Source organism: Ochotona princeps, chromosome 3, assembly GCF_030435755.1.
Source record: "Ochotona princeps isolate mOchPri1 chromosome 3, mOchPri1.hap1, whole genome shotgun sequence".
Taxonomy (NCBI): Eukaryota; Metazoa; Chordata; class Mammalia; order Lagomorpha; family Ochotonidae; genus Ochotona; species Ochotona princeps.
The window spans coordinates 55,897,386-55,914,918 of NC_080834.1; the positions used below are offsets into that span (position 1 = coordinate 55,897,386).

Sequence of the window (17,533 nt, forward strand, 5' to 3'; positions counted from 1 at the left end):
CATGTTAATTGAGATAGAAACATAAAAGTAATTAAAACAAACTTGGTAACTAAAAAAAGATGGAATCTTGACGAACAGGAGAATTCCCTACTAAATTGGAGAACAACTTAGAAAATGAGATATGTGACTCATATGATCAGATTCAATAATAGCTTCTCAGGTGAAGGAAGGACTTGGCTAGGGACCAGCAATGCGGCATACTAAGTTAAGCCTCTGCCTGCAGTGCCAACATCCCACATGAACACCAGATCACAGGCTATCTATATGCTGTATATTGAAGAACAGTACGCTTGGCGAGTTGGGTAGTGAATGAAGTAAGACACTGGCTTGTTGGAGAATATGCATGTCTATGAACTGCAAGGATGAAGTTGGCAGGGACAGAGTTCAGGGTAATCAATCAGCAAGAGATTTTAGTGATTGAGGGAAAAATGATGAGATTTTCAAAGGCATAATAGAAAATCTCTAGAAGGAAATCTAAAATGAAAACTTAAAATATCTTGAATGAGTAGCAACATTCTTCACTATGACAAAGGAAAACATACCAGACTTGCAACTACAATGCAAAATCCATTAATCACAGTTTGTCAGAATAAACATAGTACTGCAGATTGAAGTTAGAATTTCTAGATCTACAAGACAATCTGAAATGTATTTTAAGTGGGGGCAGTTCTTCCTGTGTGTGTCTGTGTGTGCAGGTATACATAAAAATTTGTTATATCAACTGTACTAAATTACAATAGCAGATATACTAGAAAGAACACAAAGAGAGAAAGAAGGAAATGGCGAGAGAAAATTTATTTATGTATGTATAACTTACCTGGTCATGACTTTCTGCATAAGCAATGCACTTTTCAAGGTGCCTTCTGTTTGTGAGGGTGTACACTATATTGCCCATGTTCCAATCTTCATCTTTATACTCTTTAAGCAGCTAGATGCAAGAGATAACAAACATCTGAGTAAGCCATAATATTTCTGAACTTCAAATCCCATCCTGAGAGTATACTGGTGCATTTCCATACAAATCATTTCCAGTGCAGACATAAACCAGATAGATAAAATATCACTGCTTGAAGTGCTACTGAAACTGCAGCTTTTACATAGATTGTCCGAATGACTATAGTGTAGAGTGCTATGTGTGTGCTTGTGCTGTGCTCTGTCTACACATTTGGACATTTGCAGCTATCCCTACCCCACCACTTGACAACTACCTTTAGATTAATGCCTACAGAAAAATGTCATTACACAAACTGTTTTTGTTTTTTTTTTATGATTTCCACTAGATAAGCACTAATGCTTCTCATAGCTATGCCCTAAATATTACTCTTTCTTTGATCCCACACTCTCATTATGCATAGGCTCACAACCTTATCTAACATGCCAAAGGCCTTCTGTTAGAGACAGAAGTCTAAGATGGGTTCCATGATTTCTGTTCTAGCATATATAAACTTTGTACAATCACCTCACCCTGAGTGTGAGTGGACATATTGTATATAATGACCTATGAAGAAGATGTGAAGATAAACAATTTGGTAATCTTCAATTGGCCAAATCTGTGATCTTTTGCTACACTGATCTTGGTAACAAATACAAATTTTGGTACAACAAATGGTACCATACAATATGTATGTTACCTTACACAGCCAAAAGGACTTAAAAATCTATTCAAGTCAAGGACATTGAGATGGGAATTTTTTCCTGAATTATCTGGATGATCCCAACATAATTACAGGATCTTTCTGGAATGAAAGGATGATTCTCACAGGAGAGAAATTTGAGGATGCTGCCCTAAGACTTTGAAGTTGGAAAAAAGGGCCATGAGCTTAGAGGAGGCAGCACTGAGAAAGTAGAACATCAGGAAGACAGGATCTTACAGCCTTCAGAAAGAACGTAGCTTTGGCCACACTTTGCCTTTTGTATAGTAACGCCCATTTCTAATTTGGGACCTACAGAATTATATGCTAATACATTTGTATCATCTTAAATGAGTGAGTTTTCAGTTATCAGATATAGCAACAGTAGGAAACCAGGGTCTTCATCTACACAATGTTTCAAACTTTTGTTTTTTAATTTTTGCTTTTTGAGAGGCAGAGAAAGAGATCTTATATCACCTGATTTACTGTTCCAAGGTCCAAAATAGGTGGAGTTGGGCTAGGGTGAAGCCAGAAACATTTATCCAGGTCTCTCACAAGACTAAAAGGGACCCAACTACTTGAATCATCACAGAATAACATTAGCATGACATCTGAATTAAGAAGAGAGCCAGGATGTGACTCCAGGTTTTCAGCCTGGGATTTGGGGATCATAATGGGCTTGACCAGTAGGCTAAATGCCCACCTGTGCCAGACTAATTTTCAGCAAAAGATCCAGAATCAATCCCATAGATGTACACAATTATCAAAGGTAAAGGTACTAGGAAAGTGGGGCAGAAAGGACCTCATGAAAAATCTTAACACAAAAATTAACTCAAACAGATCATAGATTTACACATTTAAAAAATATAGAAATTATAGCTGGAAACATAGTGTCAAGGAGTTAAAAAATGTGAAACCAAGAGATAGAAATAAAATAAAAAATGTTGGCTTCATCGTTTTTTAATATGACAATAGAAACTCTATTTGTCTAAATGCCCACAAGAAGATGGAAGGACAAGCAACAAACTGGGTGAAAGTGTTTGTCAACATTGTCCGACAAAGAAATTAAATCTAGAATATATATAGAAGTCTAAAATTTTTGAAATCAAAAATTCAACTAGAAAATGATCATGAGACAAGAACAAATACTCCACCATAGGGCCAGTAAAAACATTCAATCTCATATAACTAAAACCACAGTGAAAGATTAGCAGCTAGTTAATCTTGAAAATAAATAAGAATGACATCACTAAATAACTGTGCTGTTGCACAAAGCCAAGAAAATTCAGGCATAGCTTGTGGGAGTACTATACAGAAGAGTTTGGCAGTTTCTTTAAAAAGAATATTAGCCACAGAACTATCTTATTGACTCTGTATTTGCATTCTTTAGATATAATAAAAACACAGGAAATGTTCTCAATAAATTTTCGATGGAATCATCAGGTAAGTGAACGGGTTCAATTAAATACTTACATTGTCTCACATGAACATTTCAGTTATTAAAAAAGGGTCGAATTACCTGATGCCAGTAAGAGTGGCCCACATGAAAAGCAGCACCAACAACACTTGTTGGCGAGGTTTTGGGGAAAAGGGAACCCTACTCCACTGCTGGTGGGGCTGCAGGTTGGTACAGCCTCTATGGAAATCAGTATGGAGAACATTCAAACAACTCAAATTCAACATACCGTATGATCCAGCAATAGCACTCCTAGGAATATATCCAGAACACCTGTTTTATGAAAAACCAACATGCATCCCTATGTTCATAGCAGCACAATCAGTAATTGCCAAAACATGGAAGCAACCAAAATGCCCATCAGTAGAGGATTGGATAAGAAAGCTATGGTTCATCTACTCCATGGAATACTACTCAGCTATTAAAAAAAAAAAATGCAGTTCTTTGTGGCCAAATGGGCCAAACTGGAAACCATAATGCTAAGGGAAATCAGCCAATCCCAAAAGGTTAGATACCACATGTTTGCCTTAATTTAAGAGGAGATGATGTTATGTAAAACATGTTATATTATGAATATTATGTTATATATTATGCATAAACTAAAATTGAAATGTCAATGAGGTGGTCACAGAATGCGGTTGAGAACCCGCATTTATTTTTAACATATTGGTTACTCATTGCTATGTCAATTAATCCCATAACGATGTAAATTTTTGCTGATGGTATATTGGAAGGGTCTCCCTAAGATGCCGTTGAACTAGGCTGGACAGTAAGATGCTGGACTCTATGTTTGGTATATGCTTGCAGTGAGGGAATCTCAACTGAACTTGAGCTGTGGTCATGTAACAGAGTGGAGCAATCCACCAAGGGGGGAGGGTTTGGGGAGGGGTGGGGGAAATCCCAGTACCTATGAAACTAATACAATGTAATTAATGAATAAAAAAAAATAAACATAGAAAAAAAAAGGGTCAAATTAAATAAGATACTGCAAAGTTTGCATACTTTAGATAGGCATATATTTGCTCACTAAATGATTAAAATAACATCATGATATTACAAAGTACTGATTTTGAAAAAAAACACATGTTTCTCTGAACAACAAAAATATGAAGGATAATAGTTTGTGACAAATACATTTGGTAATGTTTTCAATTGATTTAATACTCTAGCATTTTATTAACATTGGAGCAGAAATGCTGTTTGTTCATTCTATTATTTAAATGTACAATTTTTTGAACGTAGAGGAAACAAACTTATTTATGTTTCTGAAAGAGAAAAAGAAAGTGAGAGAGATGGGGGAGGTAAGACAGTCAAATCTGGCTCACTCCTTCAAAGCATTCAATAGATGGTACTTGGTCAAGCTGCAGCCAGGAACCTAGAACTTCATCCAGTTCTCCCACAAGGCTGAGAGCAGAACAAGCACTGTAGCCATCATCTGCCACCTTCCTAGATATATTAGCAGGAAGCTGAATCAGAAAAGGAGCAGCTCAGAGACGTCTGAATTCAACGTGGCTTTCTGATGTGAAATGCCAGCATCAAAGGCAGCTTAACCTTTTTAGCCACAACATCAGCTCACAGAGGATTTTGCTAAATAATATTTTATGGTAAATACTATGGTAATGTATTTTTAAATAATTACATAAAATAGAGATGGCATCTGCCTTCCAAGCAATTACAATCTAAGAAAATATGACAATCATATTATAAACATAGAACAAATGCTGCTTCTCTTGTAGGATGCATTGCCGAGTACAATGTGTTAACCATATAACGCACCAAAGTTAATTATTAAATTTAAGGTTTTTAAAAAGCTGCCATTAGTACTCAGAATGTAACTTGCTGCGAGCTACTATGAGTGATCAGAAAATACGTTCAGATCGATATACCACTTGAAATATTCTTGGTTCTATACAAAGAATGGAGACATGTCTTCAGTAGAAAATCATTTCAAAAAAAACCCTAAAATTTGATATTTGTGAGGTAATAAAACAAAAATGAATGAAATCATAGAAGCAGGAAAAGAGAGGCCTGATAAAGAACATTTTACCAAGGTGAGAAACATGCAGTTTGCACCATCTAAAAATAAAAGAAGCAAGCAAGAAAGAAAGAAAAAGTTCCAATGTGCTAAAGACAACACACTCATTTGTGTGTTTGATTGGTAAATCTGATGGTATTTGGAAAATGCCAGGTTTGAACATGATAACATTTAAGTAATCATTATGGATGAAAAATCACTAGTCCACAACCTTGAAAACTGCATGAGAACTCAGAAAAGACCAATGGAAATGATTAAAATAACTAGTTCTTTCAGAGTAGGTGCTACAGCTTTTCCACAAAAAATTAAGCCCTTCTTGCATTGTGATATCATGGGACTAGTTCATGTCTACACTATCTGACTCATCAAAAGGCTATCATTATCTGACTCCTTATGCATATTGAGCCAATGATAATAGAAATGACCACTAAGAAATGTTCTGAATTAAACTGAAGTATGTATAATAGGTTTAGTCCTTTAGGCAAACATTAAATGTAAAAAATATATAATCCAAACTATTTGAGCTGCCATTAAATTTAATAAAACTATATTGAAAAATGATGCGCAAAGTACCATGTATAATTACTCATTCCTAAGCCTGCATGAGGACTTTTACGTGCTGAATGAAGTAACTGATAAATCCAGATTTGTTGAGAAAGGCCCATACTATGAGGCAAGTACTAGGAATTACAGAGTGACTGCTACATTAATGGATGACTTCTAGGCAGAAACAAACACTTTGCAGATGTTTAATGTTTTATAAATATTAGCTGCTGCGGTTTCAATTCAATGCAAAATTCCATTTATTTGGCTAAAATTTATTAATTACATTTCCATTTTGCCTAACAAGAATGTGAATGTGACTATTTAAGAGTGGAGTACTTTCATGTTTTGAAAAAATATTGTACGAAAACCCAAAGATTTGACATACATATGAAAGGTCTGCAACTGATTACAACTGATAATCACTGCCAAAATTAAATTGCAGAATAAATAAAACTCAAGGCATGGTGGTGAGAGTAGGGTAGATTTTTACATAGATTCTTACCTGGATCCATTTATCTGGAATTGCCATAGCTAATCGATAGTCAAAACCACCTCCTCCTTGTGAAATTGGAGAACACAGAGCTGGCATTCCTGATACATCCTAAAAACAAATCGCATCAACATGTTCAGTTCCTATTGGCCAACTTGTGAATTTACATTCTTCTGACACGGATGGTCAAGAAATACAGGGATGTGTAGCTCTGGGGTGTTTTGATGTCATAACTATAAAAGTGGATGAAGTCATGACAGTATAATTCATTTCACAGTAAGAGTTTTGCTGAATGTCTCCTTTCTAAAATGTTTGTCATCTTAAGGCTGCTTTGATTTTTCTCTCTTCTAAATAGAAAAATGGGAAAACAATTATTGCAAAAACATATGTGTTTAGGTTTATTACATAACTATTGTAACAGCTTATTTTTAGTACTGCTTTGACCAATCTCAAAAATGGAAGTGGCCAGGTATCTGTTACTCTTTTTCTTTTTAGCTTTGTCCTGGGGGTTATTTGTGAGCACTTGTCAGCAACGCCCGCTTTGCCATATATCCCAAATTGAGCAGAGGGACTAGGGTTACAAAGAAGACAACACACACTGGGCCATTCATGCAAAGAGAGTGCCCCTTTATTGAACTCCAGCCTGCCTTTTATACTCTCTGGTTCCTCCCATTGTTTTTCCACCTTTAAGCAGCTCCTAAAACCCCCAGGGGCATCCTGACAAACAGGAAGCAGGGAAGCAGGAACTTGTGGTCAAGCCAGGACCTAAATGTATCAGGCCAAGACTGTGCATCCTGTTACCCCCTGCAAAACAAGCTAAGCTGTGGAGTTAACCCTTGGGAGACCGGGCCCTGCAAGCACTTTTGTGGAAAAGGAAACTGAAGACAGTCTATTAACAATAGGTAGCAAATAAAATAGACAGCAGCTGTAAGGAAGAACAAAAAAAAGGAGCAAGGTATTATCAATTTTAACTTTGTAACCCCTTTCAAATAAATATCTTCACATAGCCACAAAATCGGTCTTCATTTCTACATGCCTCACGTATTATGATATGCCCATCTTCCCCGTCTCTTGACACTGTCTCCAGAGTCCCACCTACTCTGCTCCTATTACTGTCCTTCAATAGCTTCCCAGATTCAACAATCAGAAAATCAAAATCCCTAGCTATCATACAGTAAGCTCTTACTATGTAATCTAGTATTCAATTATGTTTCCCTTCTCCCTGTTAGAATGTAAGAATCATTAAAGCAGTGACTCTTGCTACTGCTGCTCTTAATCACTGACATATCTCAACAATGTAGAAGAAAAGAGAACTACCTGGCGTTGAACAAAGTGGGTACTTAGTGAGTAAATATCTGACTTTCAGAGATTCAAAAACTGGGACCTATGCATATATTTATTATCATGGCATGACTACATGATATGTTGTGTGGTAACTGAACAATGTGTATATATAAAAACTGAGATGGAGAAACTTACACCTTCCCAATTCTTTTCCTACCATCTCGTTTCCAATAGTAAGTACTCTGACCACTCTGAAATGTGGAGTCAGTCCTTAGTTTGTCACAGCTTTTCTAACTGTGCTATGTTCTAAAGTGTTCCTGAGATCATTGTTTCACTTGCTGCCTATGGAAGACTATCCAGTGAGCTCTGAGAATTAGCTCAGAGGCCCTTTCCCCAGGCCACATCATCATACCAACACATTTCCTGCCAAAAAAACCCCACACAAAACTAGAAAAAAGGGAGCAAATGAATTCTTCAGATTCCCAAAGTAATGGAATAGAAGTATAAATACAGACGACTGCAATATATATATATATACACACACATATATAATACAGATGTAAATAATATTTATTGTAAATAAGTAAATTTATATTATTGTAATATATTTATAATATATAATATATATCATTTATTTATATATGTTTTATTCTGTGATATGTATCACAGAATAAAAACTTAGCCAATAATATTTTATTCAGCATCGATGTTTTACATTTCTTTTCTTTTTTCCCCCCCTTTAAATAGCTGTTTATTGGCAGTGAGCTAGAGAAAGTGATGGAGTTAACGTTCACGGACAACACCACACACCAAAGCCACAAGGGAGGCAAGAGTGATGGGAAACCTAGCCTGGAAGCCCCACATGAAGCCCCCTCTTCAAGAGTGAGTGTGCAGGGGGGAGGGGGCGGAAGCCTGGAGTGTTGAGTGGGGGCAGCCTGAGGACACCTTCGCTTAGTAGGTGTGGTAAGAGATGAAGAGGGCCTCACCGGCGGCAGCAACGGCCTGGCAGCTTGGGGTGTATTTTCCTTGACAGGAAAGCTGTTGGCCAGGGCCCGCCTTACGTACTCCTCCTGGGCCACTTTCAGGTTCTCCTTCTTCCCACCCCAAGCCTGCTGGATTACACACTCTCCAGATGGTTCTGCAGTTTACCTTCACAGAATTATCTGTCTACGCCAGTTATCTGCCAGCAGCTGCTGCAGCAAAGCCCAAATAACTGAATCCCACTGTGGTTTATCTATGCACCAGTAGGAAAACTCATCCCAGCCTGGCTTTCCCCTGATCCAGTTCATGTAAGGCCAACAGGTGTTATAGCTCTGCCTGGCCTGGTCTGTCCTCATCCCAACTCACCAGTGGGAGTGGATGTCCAGCAGGTAAACCCCACGAAATCCCCCTACTAGCTTCGACCCCCTGGGTCTCACGTGTGTTGGTTGGGTGCTGTGGCCCTGTCTGGTATGGCTCAGCTCACATTGGTATTTGCAGTGGGTGCTGTGGCCTGGCCGGGCCCAACCCATCCCCAATTTCGGTTCTCACTTAAGAAAGCTATAGTCTAGTCTAGCCCAGCCAGTCCCTAGCTCTGGCCTGCATGTGAACTGGCTTCTGTTGCAACCCAAACCGGATCCACCCACACTCCATTTTGGTACTCGGATTCACCATGGTGTGATGTGAACTGGCCTTACCTGGTTCGTTCCAACCTGTATCAAATGTATACAAATGGGTACCATTCCCTGGCCGGCTGTGGGTTGCTCCCTAACGTAGTTCTTGTACTCACCTGCAGGGACTGTGTCTCAACAGAGGAGTTCCCAAAGCTACTCATTCAGAGCTCTCCCACTGCAAGTTCTTGAGCCCATTGGTGGGTACATGAGTCCATTGGTGGGTACATGAGCTAGACCCACTTTAGTTCACCTACTGTCCTGGCAGAAATAGTGGCCTTTCCTGACTAGCCTTGAACCCATTCTTGTTGTTCGATGTTACAGCCCAGCCAAGCCTGGACCATATCCAAACACAGCTCAATGTGGCACAGCAGGGGCAGAGACCTAGCCTAGCCTAACTTAGCCTAACCTATACTTACCCTGCTTCTCATGAACACCGGTGGGTGCTGGAGTCTAGCCCAGTCTGGTGCACACCAGACCCAGTCCACACTTGTGCCAAGGGACAATGCAGCCATGCCCAAACCAGATAGCAGCCTTCACTGTGGCCTTTGCACTCACCAGTGGGAACTACAATCCAGCCAGGGCATCCCCTTAGTTCCCCAACCAGGCTTGTTCCCAGCCATCGATCTTGCATGTCAGTGGTTACTCTGAGCCAGCTTTGCATAGTCCCTTCCCTGTCTTGGATTTTGCCTTTAGATGCTGTATCCTGGCCTGCCCCCAGTCCCAACTCTTGCTGGCAGGTGCTGCAACCTGACCCTGCTAAGTATGCTTCCATCCCTAGCTCATGCAAACTGGTAGCTGTGAGAGTTTAGCCTGGCATGACCTTCGCTCCAAGCTTGTTTCTGCACTTGCCAGTGAATTAAGGTTTGCTTGGCCCTGCCAGGTCTGCCCCCTTCGAAAACCAACCCACACCTTTGCCAACAGTTGGAACTACCTTGTACAGCTTGCCTGACCCCCATACCTGGACCACATGCTTACCAGCAGGAACTATCACCCACTAGGAAAGTTTCCCACATTCCCCCACTCAGCCTACTCCCAGACCCAGAACTCATGCATGGCAGCGGGTAGTAGGACCTTGCCTGGCATAGCCTGCCCCTCCATCTTGGCCTTGTATGAACTGGTGAATATTGCAGCTCGGTCCGCCTGACACCCTATTTTAGGATACACATGCAGATGCTCTAGCCTGGACCAGCCCAGACTATTCTTGATCCATGCACCCATGAGTGATGGCAGGTTCCATGGTTACACCTAGCTCAGGATGTCTCCACTCCAACTCTTGAGCTAACCAGCAGTACTTCTGTTTGGCCCACATATCCCACAGAGCTGGTTCTCTCACATACTGGTTAGTGTTATGGCCCTACTTAATGTGACCCGTCTGTTCCGACATTCAGTCAGGTACTGGGATCTAGCCCTGCTAGACAGGTCCCCAGCCTGAGTTTTCATGTGGACTGGCATGTGGTGGTCAGCAATGTTGCATGCTAACAAGGTCACTTCAGGACTCCCATGTGAGCTGGTGTATCAGTGTGACCCATACAGATTTTCCAGTCTTTCCCCTCCACGCTGCCAGGTCTCAGTCCCCTCGCTCATCTGCAAGTACAGTGGCCTTGTTATTGGTAGTCACTCAGGAGTCATTCCTCACCAAAATGTACAGTGGCCTTATCCATGGATGTCCTTAGGCAGTAATTCCACACACCCAAAACTTCAGAGCTCGCTATTAGCTGGGCAGGATTCGTCCAGGTGTTGGCAGTGGTAGCTTGGTAGCTGGGTCTAGGGCCCTAATCATTGAGCCACACTGCTGGGAGCTCCATCCATCCAACCCCTGAGGCCGAACAAACCTTGGCCCCACCCGCCTTAATGGTGGTGGTGGCACAGTTGCTCTTTTCCTTTCTCAACTCCATGTTTCAAAATGAAAAAAGGTAAGTTTAACGAACAAAATAAAAATACGCAAAAAAGGCAGTGTATACAGATACAGCAGCATGAACATGCTCTGTATGTGTTTTAAATAAAAACAAAACAGTTTTTAGCTCATTAATAGTTAAAGAGGACTTAGGACAGACTCTTCCAGAAGGGAAAAACTGCAATTAAAAATGTCTTTAATTAACATAACAAATCTAATTATGTAGAATGGTTTATATATTCTAGAATAATGTTTTAATTTTGCAATTTCATTAAAATTATATTTATGTTGCTACTATAAGACTTTACATAAAATATTATTCATTCATTACACAACATTCCCCTTCTTAAGAAGAGGTCATGAGGATCAATTTCATATTTTAAAGACCCTCTCTGTAGACAGAAAACTGATGTATTGAAATTGAAATACTTTTTGATTTCAGTAGAATAAATTGGACACAGATCTTGTTTTTTAAAACTCAAAAATTAAGTAATATTAAGTAAGCCAAACTCTCAAAGTTTCATTGGTGAAATGCTGACAGTCAGGTGAGCGCTCCCTAGATGGTGAAACTGTTTTATTTGAAATGAACACCAAGATCATGGTAACCATTTTAAGTTTCTATTATTAAATAATTGCTTCTCTTTCTTTAGTACCAACTTTTGTGTTATTATTAATCGTTTATTGCAATTTGGCACCTGTAACATTTCAGCTTTGTATTGTTAAAAATACAGCTGACAAAATAATTATTTGTTTTACATTTGACAGATGAACTATATAAAAGACAAAATAAAAGTCTAAAATACAATTTGACTAATGTTAAAATACACTCACTCCACCAAGTACTTCTAACCAAGTCATTTGTTAGATATGTGTGTTATAAACACAGGCATGTAGGCAGAGAGTATAAAATAAGAGTAGGTATCTATAGTGTATTAGGGTCTTTTGTTTGTATTTTGATCTTATGTAATAATTTATTTCAACCACTCAGGATTGCTACTCAGTTCCTGAAAGATACACAGAACCTAGAAGACCTGCAGAAAGCCCAACTGCTCTTCTCTGTCCAGAGACAAAAAATAAAATGACACCATTGAGCTGGAAGAATATGGCTTTCAGTCACAATTACAAAAATGGATATAAAAAATAAATATTAAAGGGAGAATATTTACCTCTGCATTTCACTCCACTAATTTACAACCACATGAGAATAAACACTAACTTCGAATTTGTTGACAACAGTGGGAATTCTTTCATACACCAAACACTATATTTTGCATAGAACTTACTGAATTCAATTTTAATAATCATTTCTAGTTAGAGGACTCAGAAAACCAAGGGGATTTTAGCACTAAATTTAAATTAGCATAAGCATTTAACAAACTTCTTAATTTATCACATTTATCACCAAGAGGGGAATTGTCAATTATGCATATAGCAAATTATATTATTACATGTAGCTTTGGGACAGTTAATCATGAACCTTCAGTAATCATGAATAACTAGTGAACATTTGGCAAACTTAGAGCAAAAGCATAAACAAGAAAGGTAATCATAGCAGAACAAGAAAGGATTCAGCGGAACTTACAGTTACCATTCTATGCCATCTCAAATGACAAAACAAGAAGAAAAAAATTCTTGTAAATATTCAATTTTATCCTATGCTAAATGTCTTGGCAGAGGTACCTGTCGGGCCCAACGGTGTGGCCTAGCGGCTAAAGTCCTCGCCTGGAAAGCCCCGGGATCCCATATGGGTGCCGGTTCTAGTCCCGGCAGCTCCACTTCCCATCCAGTTCCCTGCTTGTGGCCTGGGAAAGCAGTCGAGGACGGCCCAATGCATTGGGACCCTGCACCCGCGTGGGAGACCCAGAAGAGGTTCCTGGTTCCCGGCTTCGGATTGGCGCACCGGCCCGTTGCGGCTCACTTGGGGAGTGAATCATCGGACGGAAGATCTTCCTCTCTGTCTCTTCTCCTCTCTGTATATCTGACTTTGTAATAAAATAAATAAATCTTAACAAAAAAAAAGAAGTACCTGTCTATTGATTATGATATTTTACTTTGTAACCACTGGCATTTTCCTTTTTATAACAGAAGGGTGTCAGTAATTACTACACATTAGCTCCTAATAGGGAAACAGTGAATTCTAAACGCTGTGCCATCCATACAAGACAATGTACCACAGTCAGCGTGTAGTTTCATTAGTGCAATTATTGACAACATGAGACTATTTATTCAAACAGAGTATGCTGATAGAACGTTCTAAATTAACCAAAGTCAGAGGGTAAGAGATCATTATGATTTTACCTCAGCTATTGTTACAGAATCTGGATACAGTGTGTGAACCAAATGATTGGCCAACATGAGATAAACCAAGGCATCTTCGTCGACTTGTAGTCCAAAGTATTCATTGTAGTCTCCTGAAAAAGCCTGGCCTAGAGATCAGAAAATAAACATGAATGTATTATGTTCACTTGGCAGTCTTAATTCTGACCAAACATAAGCACTGAACAATTAGCTTTGCTTCTATGAATTTTGTACGGATAGCTAAGAATATGTGATGATAATGTTACCATCAGCAAAAATTTTATTTCTCTTATAAAAGTACTCTAAGCTAATACTCAGAGTTCAGACAAATAATCTTAGAAATGCATTTTTACCAATAGTACAGAAAAATTAAATATTTAAACCTAACTAAAATTTTCAGTAGAAAAGTGAAATCATACTGAAAGGAATCTTACTTTTGAAATTTTCAATACATTTCTTTCATATGAAAAAAAAGATGTGAGTGTTGCTTCAATCTAATCCTCTGAGGTTAAAAAAAGAATACATAAGAAACATCATAAAGTTATGACAATATTGATCCTATTCCTCTCAACTTAGTCCTTCTATTTGTTATTCTTTTTTTTCCAGGGTGATGACTTTTATCATTGAGCCATATTTTCAAACATAATTATAGAAGATTTAGTCTTCAAATTCTCCCATTTTAACATCTCAAAAGAAATCCAACTACTGGATTTTTCTCTTTTTCATTTTGGGTATCATCTCATTTAAAAAAAATGTTAAATAGATGAATGGAAAATTTGACCAATTCAAGGTATATAAGGTAATTACTTGATACAGTTATACAATGTATGATGATTAATTATGGAATTAGTTAATACACACATTACTACCCATACCATCTGTGTGTGTTGGGGTGGTTTGGAGACACTTAAATATTCTCTTCTTAAATCTTAGGAAACAAGGAAGTACCCCTACAGCAGTAGTCATGTTGAAAATAAGATCTCCAGAATTTATCCATCCTAATGCAAAGTTTGCTGCCTTCCAACAACATTTTCCTATTTCCTGCACCAGAACACCTCACTCTATCTAGTTCCCAGCAACTATCATTTAATGATCAAACTTTTTTTCTATAGTAGGTTTATTTTATTTACTTTAAAGGCAGAGTGAAGCAGAAAGAGGAAGAGAGAGAAAATGAGATCTTGTTCTGGTTGACTCTGCAAATGGCTGCAATGGCCAAGGCTATGCCCGGCCAACGTCAGAGCCCAGAGCTTCATCAGGGTGTCAGGGATGCAAGCATTTTGGCCATTTTCCAATTCTTTCCCAGGAACATTTGCAGGAAGTTGGATAAGAAGGAAAGAAGCTCGGAATTGAACTGGTATTCTGACATGGGACTCCAGCATCATAATATGTAGCTTAGTCCAATGTGTCAGAACACAGGCCTATGATACCATTCTTGAGTCATATTTTTTTTCCCTAAGAATTTTATAGACATTATTTCTTGCAATGAAATGTGGATAGAGTCACATATTTTAGTCATACAGCTAAAACAAAAACTAAAACAAAAAACTTCTTTCCTTTCTAGAAATTTTATGATGTCTCTTCATCACTGAATTACCAAATAAAATACTCTGTGTCTTGATGTAAACTGTTTAACTTGAGTTACTCAGATATAATATGTGCCCTTTTACTGAGCAACCTTAGGGTTAGTTTTCTAAGGGAGAAAAAGATGTTGAGCAATTCTTCATTTATGTTTAAACAAGTTCTTAGTCTGTTCAAAAAAGAAATCTTATATCCTTCAACTTAGTTCATTTCCCTAGAGCACGGACTTCTGAAAGATACCCAACCTCAATAGAGCGAATTTCTGGAGGGCATGCCAAGTGATGTAATCCAGCAAAAGATCTTCACATTTGCCACATTTACTTTCCTGTGCCCTAAGTCAGCTCCTCCTGGATGGAAAAAAAGAATGAACCTGGCATGTTATACAACTCACCTTGTCCTGCAAGCATATCCTGGAGGAAGCACCATGATTAAGAATAAGTAGGACTGTGAGTTGTTTACAGTGTGTAAGACAGTCTTTGGGATATCCACATTCTATACTTGAGTTCCTAAGTGAGTTTGAGACCCAGCTCTACTCCCAATTACAGCTTCCTACTGTTATGCACTGTGGGAGACAGCAAGTTGCAGCTTAAGCAGGTAGGTCTCTGCAACCCACAAGAGAGACATTCACAAGCACCGCCCTAGTTACAGCAGGCATTTGGATAGCAAACCAGCAAATGGGAGCCCTCTCGCTCTCTCAGACAGATACACACACACGCGCTTTCTCATGCTGGAGTTCTCTGTTTGCCTATCTATGTCTATTTCTCCCTTTCTCTATATTTCAAATACACTAATATATAATTTATTTTACTTTTATTGTAAAGTCAGAAATATATATGAAGGAGAGACAGAGAGGAAGATCTTTCATCTATTGTTTTACTCCCCAAGCAGCCACTATGGCCGGTGCTGCACCAATCCAAAGCCAGGAGCCAGGAGCCTCTTCTGCGTCTCTGAAGTAGTTGCAGGGTACCAAGGCTTTGGGCTGTCCTCAACTGCTTTCCCAAGCTACAAGCAGGCAGCTGGATGGGAAGCAGGGCTGCTGGGATTAGAACTAGCGCCCACATGGGATCCTGGGTGTTAAAGGTGAGGACTTCAGTCACTACACTACTGCATCAGTCCCAATAAATGGCTTTTTAAATGAATATTAAAAGAGCTACATATTAAAGACAATATGCTGCTAAGAAGTTACACGTTAGTGATCAATACTGGGGAGAGCAGATAAAAACAACCATGTGTGATGTTGGCATTTAATAAGGGTAATACTTCCTGTTTCAGCTGCTCTACTTCTACTCCAAATGTGTGATCAGGGTCTGGGAAAAGCAGTGGAAAATGGTCCAAGTGTTTGGTGCCCCGCACCCATGTGGGAAACGCAGATAAAGTACTTGCCTCTTGGTTTGCATCTGGCCCAGCCTTGGCCATTGTAGCCAATGAAGGGAAAACCAGCAAATGGAATATGGCTGTCTCTTCCCCTCTCCCTGCAACTCTTTCAAAGAGTTAAATGAAAATCTTTGTTAAGTTCAATTCAAAGGAAAATTTTTACTTATTTGTAGAACGTATTTACATTTATCTTTTACAAAATAGGAATCAAACGTGACTACAGAGAAGACATGCACAGTGAAATTCATAAAAATCAAACCACCAATAACAGTCACTGAACCTTCCACAACTGAAATTCAAACCTGGTTATAATTTTCTCACACTAAATAAACAAGTAGGGCCCAATGCAATGGCTCAGTGGCTAAATCCTTGCCATGTAAGTGCTGGGATCTCATATGGATATCGCTTTATGTCCCAGATGTTCTATTGCCCATCCAGCTTCCTGCTTGTGGCCTTGGAAGACAGTAGAGGATGACACAAAGCCTTGTGACTGTGCACCAGGTTGGGAGACCAAGAAAAAGCAAGTGGCTCCTGGCTTCAAATCAGCTCAGCTGTAGCCTTTGCGACCACCTAGGAACAAGGAGAGGGAAAATCTTTCTCTCTGCCTTGCCTCTCTGTTCATCTGCCACTTCAATAAAAGTAAGTAAATCTTTAAAATAAATAAGTAAATAAATGAATAAGTAAATAAATAAATAAATAGATTTGAGGCCTTAGTGTCATCTGTGATGGATCAGTTACCTACCCACTCCATGGTGATGATAGAGCATGGATGTAACACCATCAAAACGGAATCCATCAAAGCCGTACTCTTCCAACCACCATCTTATATTTGACAGAAGAAATCTCAAAACTTCCCAGCTAAAATATGAAAGAAACATGAATTTTAGCACAAAGGGATCATTTTCACTATATCCTTGCCATATGTTAATGAAATTCTAAATCACTTTCCCAAGAATCCAGATGTTCAACAAAAGCATTATAAAATAATCAGCAAATTCCTAACAAACATGTCATTTGTTTTATGAAATTCACTCTAAATGAAGCTATTGAGGGAAAAAAAAATATCTGAGACTCCAGGAGCTGACTCTGTTTTGTTAAACGCTATGTCCCCAGCAAGCAGAACACTGACCACCACAGCGCTGCACAGGTATTTGTACAGGAAAGTCCGCTCCCAATTCCAGTTTCCTGCCAAGCATCCTGAAAGGCATGCATGATGCTTAAGTGCCTAGACTCCTACCAGTCACATGAGTTTCTGAGTGCATGTTCTGGCCAGGTCTATCCCTTGCTGATGCAGG

At 39.0% G+C, this 17,533-nt stretch overlaps 1 protein-coding gene across 1 annotated transcript in view; it reads right to left on the reverse strand.

The window, feature by feature from the left end:
* Window positions 1–17,533, reverse strand: part of GBE1 (1,4-alpha-glucan branching enzyme 1) — a 301,333-nt gene that overhangs the window by 77,873 nt on the left and 205,927 nt on the right. Inside the window, exons 8-11 of the mRNA XM_058661769.1 lie at window positions 16,981–17,096; window positions 13,287–13,414; window positions 6,171–6,269; window positions 818–928 (exon numbers count right to left, since the gene is read on the reverse strand). Of these exons, the coding sequence (XP_058517752.1) occupies window positions 818–928; window positions 6,171–6,269; window positions 13,287–13,414; window positions 16,981–17,096 (454 nt within the window). The remainder of the gene's footprint in view (window positions 1–817; window positions 929–6,170; window positions 6,270–13,286; window positions 13,415–16,980; window positions 17,097–17,533) is intronic.